The sequence below is a fragment of the Poecilia reticulata genome, chromosome 5 (genome assembly GCF_904066995.2).
Source record: "Poecilia reticulata chromosome 5, P_reticulata-male-v2, whole genome shotgun sequence".
In the NCBI taxonomy this organism is placed as follows: Eukaryota; Metazoa; Chordata; class Actinopteri; order Cyprinodontiformes; family Poeciliidae; genus Poecilia; species Poecilia reticulata.
Window position 1 is genome coordinate 2,040,983 of NC_088834.1, and position 12,875 is coordinate 2,053,857.

The 12,875-nt window shown below is 38.6% G+C and overlaps 1 protein-coding gene and 1 long non-coding RNA gene across 2 annotated transcripts; one reads left to right on the plus strand and one right to left on the minus strand.

The window, feature by feature from the left end:
- Nucleotides 1-8,257: 8,257 nt before the first annotated feature.
- LOC108166302 (uncharacterized) lies at nt 8,258-9,778 on the minus strand. Its single transcript, XR_001776622.2, has 2 exons — nt 9,450-9,778; nt 8,258-8,859 (listed from the first exon to the last, which is right to left on the minus strand). It is a non-coding gene; the product is annotated as an uncharacterized LOC108166302 (long non-coding RNA).
- Nucleotides 9,779-9,867: 89 nt separating this feature from the next.
- Nucleotides 9,868-12,364, plus strand: lsm3 (LSM3 homolog, U6 small nuclear RNA and mRNA degradation associated). Its single transcript, XM_008408295.2, has 4 exons — nt 9,868-9,955; nt 10,918-11,028; nt 11,112-11,207; nt 11,894-12,364. The coding sequence occupies exons 1-4, from the start codon at nt 9,935-9,937 to the stop codon at nt 11,972-11,974; spliced, it is 309 nt and encodes a 102-aa protein (XP_008406517.1). The 5' UTR covers nt 9,868-9,934; the 3' UTR covers nt 11,975-12,364.
- The last annotated feature ends 511 nt before the right edge of the window (nt 12,365-12,875 follow it).

Here is a 12,875-nt window from a genome sequence, read left to right on the forward strand (position 1 = left end):
CCTCCGCAGGGTGGCTGGGCTCTCCCTTAGAGAGAGAAGCTCGGTCATCCGGGAGGGACTCAGAGTAGAGCCGCTGCTCCTCCACGTCGAGAGGAGCCAGTTGAGGCTCGGGCATCTGGTCAGGATGCCTGCTGGACGCCTCCCTGGTGAGGAGTTCAGGTCCCACTGGGAGGAGGGGAAGACCCAGGACACGCTGGAGGGACGATGTCTCTCTATGGCCTGGGAACGCCTTGGGGTTCCTGGAGGAGCTGGAAGAAGTGGCTGGGGAGGGAAGTCTGGGCCTCCCTTCTGAAGCTGCTGCCCCCGCGACCCGACCCCGGATAAGAGGAAGAAAATGGATGGATGGATGGATGGATGGATGGATGGATGGAAGGTTTAAGGGCCATGAATGAGTTTGTATTGGACGACACTTCAACGTCTGACACCACCATGAAATTTGTGGACATTCAGCACATAAAAACTGAAATGACTGAAATTTAGAGGTCACATGTATTCAAGTTTCTGCCAATCTTGATAAAAGAGAAAAGTTATGACCCCAGAATTGGTGCAAACAAGAGGAATTTTCCATGTCTGACTGTTTTAAAGCTGCGGGGAGTAAACTTGTTTTTTCCAACTCTCTTGCTCTGCCGTCAGGAGCCACATGGGACGTTTCCTGACTGGTTCCTGTGAGCTTTAGAAACATACACAACCTGCACAAGGTTAAAGATTCATCCACCACGTCCTCACTACGATGGAAAATTCCCTGATTCCCTACATTTTTTTCCACGTAGTGGAAATTAAAAAAACCTGCTTCGTGTAAACTGAAAATAAACTCAATTTAAGAACGACTCTTATCCAAATCAAGCAGTGGATGTTTGACTTGGTGCCCAAGGATGAGGGTTCGGTGTTCAGGGTTCGGTGACATCTAGTGGCACAAATTTCTAACTGCAACCAAGAAAAGCACCAACATCATTGAATCCAGAATCAAGGTGAGACAAAGTCTGCAGGATTTACGTTCAGCAATGTTTTTAATTAGTTTTAAGGATGAAAGAGGTTAACATGGTTACCAAACCAGAACTTAATTGAAAATTGTGTTTTTGTTGCTGCCTGTGCATAAAACATTTTACTGTGGATGAAATTAACGAGGGGTAATAAATGACTTCCTATTACTCTGCTCACACAATCTCCTTTCCCATTTATATTCATTCTGAGACATTTTTTCTAACACATCAGCCATTTTTCCCATTTCCATCTCCATCTTGATCTGCTCCTTTCAGCCTTTCTTTGATTTCCCTTTTTTCCTCAGCCAGAAGCAGAAGGAATGACACCAGCGCAGCCGCATGATAGATAGCCATCATTCCAACCTCTGCAAACTCACATTCTCTGAAATAGCTGGCAGAGCTTATAGGTTTTCGTCACATAAAGCAATCAGATACAGGAAGCTTCAACAACGAGACGTCACGACAACAATGTTTCCTTATCGGAAGGATTTGTTTATCACGCTCAAATGTTTGCAGTGGAAATGAAATAAGAGTTCATCTTCACAGCTGAGGCTTTTGCCTGGACTTAATAGAAAATGAATGTTAGGTAGAACCAAAAAGTAATAAAGTAAAATATATGACTTTCAATCTGGAAATAGTTTTCCTTCTTTTAGTGGAAAATATAAAAAACCGGCATATCTTTAATCAAAGTCTCCAGCTTTTCCCCCAAACCCAAAGAGCTACAGCCTATGAAGAAATATTAAAATATTATACACAGTGTGGCCAACTGCAAGGTGCATCACTCTTCTCTCTGTCATCTTTACTCCCTCAGTGAAAATTATTTTGCTTGCAGGACGTTTCTAGGCGAAGGTGCAAATAATTTGACACATTAAAATCCCTTCGCATTTCCAACTTCTCAGGTTTTCATGCAGTTTGTTAGTAAACTGCATGAATATTGATCAAGAATTTTCATCAATATCGATCCCTGAAAATGCTACAAACGAATAACAAAAAGCAAAAACTCAAGTTTCAGAATATTTTGTCATATTTAACCACTAAATATGAATGTTGTACATTAATCAACGTTACTTAAAAATAACTAGAAACTAAAAACAATAAGGATAAAGACACAGAATAAAAACTGTGTGTATAGATGACTATTACAATAAAAACTCCACAGTAACTCTTCTACTGTTTGACTGAGGAGACGTGTAAGGATGTGACCAGTCAGATTTATTGCATAGATCTGCCTAAATGTGATGATAAAGTAAATCCTTTAAGACAAAACAAACAACAGCAGATGGAGCCTGATATAGAAGTGATTAGCAATGCAGCTGCAGTGAGAAACGGAGGGAAAGTTCCCCGGATCCCTCTCCACAAACTGCTTCTGCATGAGCCGGTGCGGCTGAGAAGATGCTCTGAATCAAAGGGCATCGTTATTTATTGCGTTTTCCCAGTTTGGAATGAATAATGAGGAATAATGAATCAAGTGTGTCCTCCGTGTTCCCCATCGTCCCCAGCTTCTCCTCGGCCGATGTTTTAAATAGCTCCTGTAGAAATAGCTACTGAGGAGACAAACTGCTCTGACAACGTCTGCTGGAAGTGTGTGTGTGTGTGTGTGTGTGTGTGTGTGTGTGACTCTGTGTTTCAGTCTTTATACCAGCTCATACATATTGGTATGAGCATGTGTAAATTCGTCTGACTTGAAGCCTGATCCTGTGACTTTGGCTTCATCCATAATTAAATGTGTATAAATCAGTCACTGCTGTAATGTGGAGCTTTAATGACTGCAGAGCTATTCTGAGGTTCGGACCTGACAGGTACACGATTCATCACTCAAACTCATCGTTATGCCTCCTCTCAACACTTTTCTCTGTTTTCTGCAATTAATATTTTCTCTTTATTTTTAGGTTGTGTCAAGAAATGTTTTTTTTTTATTATTATTTTGCAAAGTTTTGGGAAAAGCATCAATATTGATTCTCTATATGCTCTTCTTCATCTGATTGGTCACATACAGATGAAAGATGCTGCTCTGACTTGCTAAGTCTTCCTCTTGGGAGAAATCTGAATAAATCCTGGTTTTTAATGGAGATGAATCAGACTTTATTTTGAAAGGGTTCTAAGAACTCCACCTTAATGAGGGTGAAGCTGTGAAGATTATTTGGCCACTTAGACAAACAGCTGAAAACAAAAGTTTAGAGACGCCAAACTAAAAGGACACGTTTCATTTTGTTCACTCATTGCCTGACGTTTAATCAGACTGACTGACTTCTCTTGTTTTAGGTCATTTAGAAAAATTATTTCTATTAGCTAAATGTCACAATACTGAGAGAGATAAAATGTGAGAGAATTATTTAATTATGTCTTCAAAATCCGACATTTATGTACATTTTCTCAGTATTTGGCAGCATTCTTCCACATTCCTTGTAATGCAAACTGCATTCTAACCGTTTTATGTTTCCTTAGGGTCGTTGCTCTGTGGATAATAACTCAGTCCTTCCAACATCCTCACCAGGTCTTTGGCTTTTGTTCTGAGGGTTGATTTGGACATTTTGGACCAGAACCGGTTCGTCTCTGGGACACAGAAGCGCTCTAACTTCCTGAGCGGTGTGAATCAGGGGTGAAAGTAAGGGGGTACCGTAGGGTACTGCTACCCCTAAAAGATTTAGCAGGGGGCACGCAGTACCTGCAGGAGAGGAGCGGCTGTCTGCTGTAAAACATGAACGGGTTCACTGTGCAGCCATGAGTTCACCCACTAATCAGCCGTGACCGATTAGTTTTTCAAGTACAATCTAAAACAGACATAATCAGTTAATAGTTTTTTTTTTCTCATTTCATAATGTTTCTGAACTGTTCGTGCTTTGCTAGAGCAGCGGTGCAACACGACGATCGCGGAAGGTTTTGAGTCTCAGCATTTGGTGACAAACTGAACGCAACCAGGACGATGAGACCATCATGTCCTTTGGCTCCTTATCAAAACGTTCGTAACTTTATTAAAGAACAACAACAAAAAAATCAACAAAACGTGTTCAAATTAATGACCCAACAACAATAATAATCTCAGTGATTATTGTTTCAACAAGATGTTGCGCAATCCTGTGCGTTTCGGTTCCATTACCAAAATAACGAGCAGAGCAGGAGTTTAAAATGAACTAATCATCCACCGCTGTGTTCATGAGGCTTATTAATAATCGCAAAATAAATATCAAGCCTGAAAACCTAATATCGTAACGGACTGAATGTTTTTAATGTAATCTCTGGTCGGCTTGTGGAGCGCAGGAGGTTGCCATAGCAACGGCTGTGCTTAAATGACAAAGAGACGGAGAATAAAAAAGTGCGAGTGGTTTAGAGTTGATCACCTGTTCAGGTTGTTTTACCTTTGTTTACCTTTGTCCTGGTGCATCACATCTGCTGTAGTTTCTGAACGTTCAATAAACGACAAACTTGGACTAATTACCTCGTTCTTTGAGTTTACGTCATTTACAACAAACATCAAACACGGTTAACAAGTTTCATTAAGTATTTAACAAACAAATGGCTTCTACCGCAATTAATTTTATGTGACATTAAATTAATTGTCTACATAAAAATATAGTTTGGTGCTTTGAGCTCAGAGTCTGAGAGGCTTTTCCTTTTGCCTATCAAACAATTTTTTTTGTCTCTTATTTAGTGGAAATATTGATGTTGATTAGACTTAATTATAACCTTTTTCAACCTTTATAGCTCCACTGTTGAAAATGAGGAGCTAACATTCACAAATGACAGTGAAATAAAATTCCAGTCCAACATCTGGTTTGAGGTGATTCCTCTGGATCCTGTTGGAGGAAAAACATCCCAACTTCAGAAGATGAGCTTTAACCTAACAGAGCTCTGTGGTTCCTCCTGTCAGTATGAGAGTCAGGGTGAGGAGGCGCCATGTTAGGAAGAGAAGTGGAAGCTGCAGGATCTTCAAAAAAAACAGGTCATGATGCTGGGCTACTGATTATCCCTCTGTCTGGACACAGGATCAATAGAACCAGTTTAAAAGCTAAAATGAATGGTTATATGTCAGACATGGAAAACTGTGATGCTCTCCATGCCATGATGTTCAGAGTTTAGGTCTCATGGCATCTCAAGGTATCAACATTGCAGCCAGTGGGTTGAAGGAAATACAGTTTTATTTTGTAGCAATTCAAGAGCTACCAGCTTTTATTGCTTCGCAAAAAAATTAATCAGCACAGAAACTCCAAAGCACACAAAGAAGCAATTTATATATATATATATATATATATATATATATATATATTTTTTTTTTTTTTTTTTGTCATAGTACCCCCAAGAATTTAAAACTACTTTCACCCCTGGGTGTGATGGTTGGATGTAATTATGTATAACTGTTTAAAGAGATGAAAACTGACACGTTGGCTGATTCCTGTTGACTTCCTCATCGTGTCCAACCAGAAAGCAGAGAGTTCCAGGTGTGGCTTTAAAACCCCTGGACCAGAGACGGGGGGTAAGTTCGCACATCTGTGTGGTCATTGACACAAATGTTCATGTCTCCTTCAATTCTTTCATTTTGTCTGTTAATCACCAGATAGATGTCTGGAAAATGTGCCCCCCTCACTTCTGAGGTAACGGTCACTTCCATGCCTTAAAATACATCAATGACACGTCTGACAGGTTCAGATGTGTCAGTGAACCTATCAGACGTTTCCAAAGCTGTGACATCATCATCTGGGATCTCCCACATTGTTTTAGGAGACAGCAATCATTCTGCATGTACACTTCTGATTTTGAAGACATTAATAATTAAATCTCTGGCATATTCTTTCTCTCAATTTTAGAAAATAGAAATAATTTTGGTAATTCTGACCTAAAATAAGAGAGATTTGATCTCATCAACTTCAGGTTTCAGGCAGTGGGAAGAGAAGATTTATGTGTTATTTTAGTTGCTGTATGTAAACATTTGAACTGTATATTCACTTTTGATCTAAAAATATTTTGTATGCCACCGTAACTCATGTGCCTCCGTGTTTGGCCAGGCCTCAGTTAGTTTGAGGCCTAAATCCAGGAATGACGCAGGAGAGCAGACTGACTGCAGCTGTGAAGACGGACAGACTGAAGTAAAACAACGACACGACTCTACAGGAAAACGTTCAGCTTGCATCACTCTGCAGATTGTTGCACAGTATTTTCGGCATGACAGAACCTCCAACAGGATCCTGCAGTTGGAAGCCACAGTGCAACATGTTGTTATGAAACTCGTCTGGATTGAAATCATTTTCAAACCTGTGAAGGAGGAAAACTAAAGCTGTACGCCTCCATCTGACATGGAGCACAATGTTGCAACCTTGATGTTAAAAAATGTCTAAAATTATAAGATATTTTCTTTATTTTTGAGCTACGGTGCCAAATTTCTACTAGTAAATTTTTTTGCGTTAATCCAAAATGGCAGTTTTTAAAAGTAGAAGAGGCGATGTTAGGAGATGTAGGTTTTCTTCATTAAATGATCTGACAGTCTGCACAACTCTGCAAAAATCGTATTTTTATTTTACTCTAAAATATTTACCGCCATCTGCATATTAAAATATAGAGAAGAGTGCTTCAGTTCCACTGTGATGTTATTTCACCAGAATGACCTAGTTAAAGTTAGAACGTTGTGCCAAAGAAAATCTGATCAGAATGCGGTCCATTAGAGCAGGAGTTGTTTTTATGGATTAAAGTATCAGACACACACACGACAATGAAGAAACTGAAGAAAGGACTAAATGTGCTTCTTTGGAAATGACACAAAGTATTAATGCATTAGTTTCCCACGGGGTTTTGGTGATGTGTCACCGTCTTCAGTTATTCTCTAGCTAAAAGCTCCGACTAGCTGCTTTTTCATCAACACGAACAATTGTTCCTTTCTTTAAAAGCTAATTCTAAAAAGCCCACATATAACACGCCAACAGGAAATGCTTTGTCCCAAAAACACCGAGCCGGGCCGAGCCTCCAGAAGTCGTTTTCCTTTCCCCTTTTCATCTTTCTTATTTGGCAGCACACGTCACATCCACTCTGCTCAGACGACCTACTCCAGTCCGTTTTATCTACCCTGGAGCCAGTAGAACGGGAAGTTGCTGAGTGCAGGTGCATGCGACCTGATGTCCTTAAAAAATGTCATGTCTAATGGCTTCCCATCAATCATTCTCAAAGCAGGGCACCTTGTTATAATTTGCATATTAATTCCAAAAAAAATGGTCACAAAGAAAAACAGAATATTCAAATGAGCTAGATTTCAACTGGGTCTGTTTCAGATTACTGAGTCGCTTCAGAAAGCCGTGAGTCTCTAAGCAGCAGGTTTCTTCTTCTGCATCTGTCTCAACCAAATGGAGAAGGTGGTTAGTGTGAAATGCGTCACTGAGAGTAATTTCCTAAAACAAAGCAGATGAGGTGCTTATCTGTGCACATACGTGACTTTGGTTTTCTAACTTTAACTTTGACACATGATAATTAGCAAACGCTGACAGTGAAAAAGAAAATTCATCAAACTAATATCTGCTGGACCTCATCATCTTTGTGTTGTGGCGTTTGATGCTCGGCCAGAATGAAATCCATATTTTATATATGGATCTAGTTATGACTTACTTAAAATGGGGTCATTTATGTAATGCCAAATGTATGTTAGCAAATAAAAAAAAGTCTTGGAAATAAACAAAAAAATGAAGATAATTATTTTGCTCCTTTTGTTGGTTTTCAATCAAATTAAGTTTCCAAGCAGATGCATGTTTTCATTGACGACATTGATGCAAAACACACAGATCTGTTAAAGGACAAGACCTTAAATACTTCGATGGATGACTTTTTCTAGTTTTTAAAAAAAATTGGCTTCCTGGTCAAACCGGTCAGGCAGGGAGAGATTAATTAACAACACTAGGTCTGCCAGCGACCTCTGGTGGCCATAAATTAAACTACAACTGCCGCATCAGATTTAAAAGATAAAAAATGCTGAAATACGGCAGAATAAGGTTTTGATTTATTTTCCAAAGTAATTTTATGTGGTTATCTATAAAGGCTTTATTTGGTTATTCTATTAATAATGATCATCTTTAAAAAAAAATATCCCTTTTGTGCTTATTGATATATTTCCTTTTAATGTAAAATCATTTCTTGTCAAACATCTGATTCAGAATGAAATCAAATAATTTATAATTTATTCTAATGCTGCATTTTAACAGATTTCTGAATAACTAATTTTGCTCATTTAACTGTGTATTGGTTATCAAGGTGGAGCCATGAATGCAAAACCAGTGTTGTTACCTGTAAAGGTGAGGACTCAGTTCAACTTACAAAAAGACATTTATTTTTTAACAAAAAACATTCATAAAAAACCAAATCAAACTGATCTTAACACTATGGTCAGAATGATCAGCTCCCCTGAAATGACGATAGAAACGGCTCAAAAGAACAAAGACAATCCTCACGACATTTAAAACCTACAAACGATAATAATTTGTAATGTGACTGAGTGGGAAAACAAAACTCAACGTCAGCATGTTGTGACTAAACTGGGAGATTAGAGTCGAGGAACATTTGTACACAAATTATTTTATAAAATAGTGCGATGAAAGGTAACGAAACCAAACTGTGGAAGAGACTAATGTATTTAAAGAACTGAAAATTACAAGAAGTCATAATCAAAACCTAGAAAGTTGACAAAGTCAAAAACTTTAGTTATAAAACCTGTAAAAATTGTTCCCAATTCCTAACTGCTTTGAACCTTCATACAATAAAACACAAAAAATGCACATGCTTCGGAGAGCAGATTGTTGTTTCTGTCTCCCAGACATGTTTATTTTTGTGCCAATATGAGGCTGACCTGAAGCAGCAGAATGTCATCTTTGGTCTTGGTTCCAGCTCCACCCCGTGGCTGGTTATGTTCCTGTTGAGCAAACACAAAACAGCATGCAGGTTGGTCATCACTAAGCAACCAGTTAATGCACAAACCAGCATGCTGTAAGTATAAGATGCAGTGTTAGTCGACAGTGGCTGATGCACGTTTGACATGTTTGTTGCAGGGATCTCTTCCACCACAGAGCAACCTGGCAGCTAAGGATGGAATGGGTAAAGCCACTGCTCTGATCTGCCTCCTCAGTTTGCTGACAAACCCAGTATGGAGCACTGGGCTGTCTGTTGGACAGAGGAGGCGCACATTGGCACAAGCACTGCTGTATGCACACACAGTGTAGTGGAGAAACAGTCATGAAGAACAAATACACACAAAAAATGAAATGGCATCAAGCACTGAAAAAGACATCAACGTCTTATACGAAATTTTATACATAAAACTGGTTTATTTGACAAATAATTCCACTGTAGTCGAATATTATATACATTAACTCACTATATTATTACTTATTAAATGGGTCATGATGTTTTACAAACGCTCAACACGGAAAACAGATCGCAGTAATGAAACAAGATGGATTTTTATAGTGAAAACTAAACACATTTGGCGGTTTATTTTCTTACCTCACAGGGATGCGATGGGATTATGGAAAGGCCTGGAAAGAAGGAACAGAGGACGCGCTTTATTCTCCTGAAACGGGTTGCCAAATTTGCTCTTTTTGTCGTTCTTACGAATCCCCACAACTAATATTGAGCTTGTAGAGTGAATACTTAGGGAGCTGGAAGTAAACGAGAAATCAAGCAAAACTACAGCAAAGATGTAAATATTAATAATTGGAAAGGGTTACACAAATAAAATATGGCTTACATTTGAATTGAAAACAAAGAAATCTATATAATATATTTTTTTATTAAGAGAAAAATAAATTTAAGGTTATTTTTATCGATTTTTGGAGCGCCGCATAATCTGTCCATATTAAGAAAGGGAGAAATAAAAGTCATTTTCTTCGAAAGGAGCAAGTGTTCTTTGCTTTTTCCTGAAATGGAGTTTTTTACGGACCTGGCAACTTCCGTATCCGTCTCTCCGCTCGACGTAATTTCAAAGAAACATGGCGGACGAAGTTGAGCAGGTTTGTTCAGCTGTGTTGAATTAAGCCGAAATTATTATTATGAAGTCGTTGGTGTATTGACTTTGTGTAAAATATTAGTAATATAATCAGACATCTGCTTGAGTTTCTACGCATAGTGTATGATTTTGGTTTTAAAAATACTATTACGAGCCTGTTCGGGCCTGTGAAACCAGCTAGCCGAATTAGCCTGGCTTGCAGCATACAATGCTGTCGTGAATATCATTAAAACGTGTTTGGATGGTTTTTGTCACCCGTTTACAAAATAAAGTACATAACTGATAGAAGTAATTCATTTCACGACATTTCACGCTTTCCCTTCGCAACTGGGTGATGATGCCAGGTAATGTAACTTTTACTGCACATATTTTGAAAACCTATATTCCTGCGTTTCAAGAACAGGAAGCTTCTGCTTTGGTGTTTTATAGCATTTTTCATTAAGTTTGAACCGCGACGTTTAGATAAGAAATTGTATCTGATATAAAATACCTGGTTACTTAGCGAGCTGCGTGTTTAAAAATCTAATTTGTACGACTTTTGCGTTTCCCAGTATTTCTGTATATTTTTCCTAGGTATAACATATTTGGGGCTCTCCATGCATTTGTTTAAAATGCTTTTTCTTTGTCTTCTGGTGTGATTTAACGCTCATTTTAATTCTTTTTACTGACCATCATTATGTGAGATAGTGGGTCAGATCTTTTCCGCAGATCCTATGTGACTAAGTTGGAAAATAAATTTCTTTTGTTTCACTTAAAGAACAAAATAAGAGTATACAACGTATATACTTGTAAGCTGCAAATGAACAGATTTGGTGCATTGCATATGAAATGGTAGCATCCAGTCAGCAGACAGTATTGTCCTCAAGACGCAGCTCTCCTGTCTGTTGACCATCAATAAAGTCCACAGGATAATTTATAACAGGTTCTGTTTGAAAACAGAAATAAGTGTCACTCTGTGTTCTGCAGCAACCAACTACCAACACAGTCGAGGAGCCGCTTGACCTGATCAGGCTCAGTTTGGACGAGCGGATCTATGTCAAGATGAGGAACGACCGGGAGCTGCGGGGCCGTCTGCATGTAAGCTACACCCACTGGATCAGGTGATCCACTTCTGTCAGTTTAGATCTTTGACCTCATTCATGTGTTTCATGTGTTCCCAGGCATATGATCAGCACCTGAACATGATCCTGGGGGACGTGGAGGAGACGGTGACGACCGTGGAGATCGATGAGGAAACGTATGAGGAACTCTACAAGGTAAAGTACCCGTCTTCCTTTTGTTGTTTTTATTTCTACACTTCATTCTGATTTATGCAATCTTCTTTAGTTCACCTCATCTACAGTGTTACAAACTCAGTCCGTTTTAAACTGCTGTGGTTGTTTTGATGCTGCTTTCTTTCCCATCATCACTTTGTCAACAACATTTTCTGTAAGTTTAGCCTCACATCTACTAAAAAAATACATTTGGTCAATCAAGGTCAGTTTGTCTATATGCATCACTGGCATGCAGACTTTGAATGGGTGGTACTTACAATTTATGGTGTGATGTCATATTTTTTATTCCAGTAACCTATCGTAATTCTTTTTGTACAACAATAGAATATATTTCACAGCTCTGATTCACTTCCTTGGTCATTTAATTATCTTAATTGACCCCCTGAAGGTCAGATTTTTGCACGTTTTGAGTTTAAAACGTAATCGGATCCAGTTGCTGCCTGCAGAGATCTGTTACATTTTTTTATAAGATTGCATAATAGTTTAGAAAGTCTAATCTCTTAGTGTTGGTACTAAAAAGCAGAGTAGATCTGCAGAAATGTGTTGGACGTGGTTTCAGCAGACGCCACAACCTCCTGGTTAAATATGTTTCATAACTACGTTTGCAGACTTGAGTTAAAAATGAAAGATTACAGATTAATATGACTGTTTTTCATGCTGTTTTTCAGTCTACAAAGCGGAACATCCCCATGCTGTTTGTCAGAGGCGACGGCGTGGTTCTGGTAGCTCCGCCCCTCAGGGTGGGCTGATACCGGACGCTTGGTGTCTCCATGTCTGCTGTAAAGTGTTGCCCACTTTCTTTGTTCTTCCTTTATTATACTTCTAATTTCACATGTAAAACTTCTCCCACTCTGTCAAGTTGCCTGCAAACACATTTTTGAGTGAAGAAATGGAGAAAGTTAAGAACGACAGCATTTATTTTTGTTTTTTGTTGTGTAGCTGTTGTTGAACTCGTCGGTGGATACTTCATTTGACTTTGCTCAGGATATAAATATTTTCAGATTTGATGAAATTGTTAGTTTTACATTCTGTACTTGTCACAAAGTGTCTCATTGTGATTTCAGGTTGTATTTTTGAAGTATTAGCAGGCATAAATTGAGCTTTTTTTTTGTGATTCATTAAAATCCCAGTTATGTAAATACATCTCAGAAGTCCATTATGTCACAAATATTACGTTTGAAAGGTTTCATTTAATCATTTCTTATCCCCATTTGTATTTTTGTGTTTAAATCAGATCCATTTGGAAACAATTTTTAGTTGAACTATTAAAAAAAAAAGAAAAGCAATGAGTGTTTTTATTTTTAATTTCTGGTACTAAACATGAAAATTACAACAACCGCAGCAGATGAGCTGGAGACATAAAGAGTTAAGTTTCTTGCATTTTTGTTTCTCAACTGAAAGTGAACTTTCTTACATTTTTACCTGTGAACGTGGGAAGTTGTTGTGCTGCTCCATTTTAACCACAAGATGGCAGCAAACGTCCTGTAAACGTCCCGGTGGTTTTCTGGGAATCGTCTGTATAACAGATTGAGACACAGAGAGAGAGAGAGAGAACAGAGATCCTGTTGCAACAAAGATATTCCTGACAAACTAATGAAGGTGTTTAGGAGCATCATTTACCCAGTGGTGGGAAGTAACGAAGTACAAGTA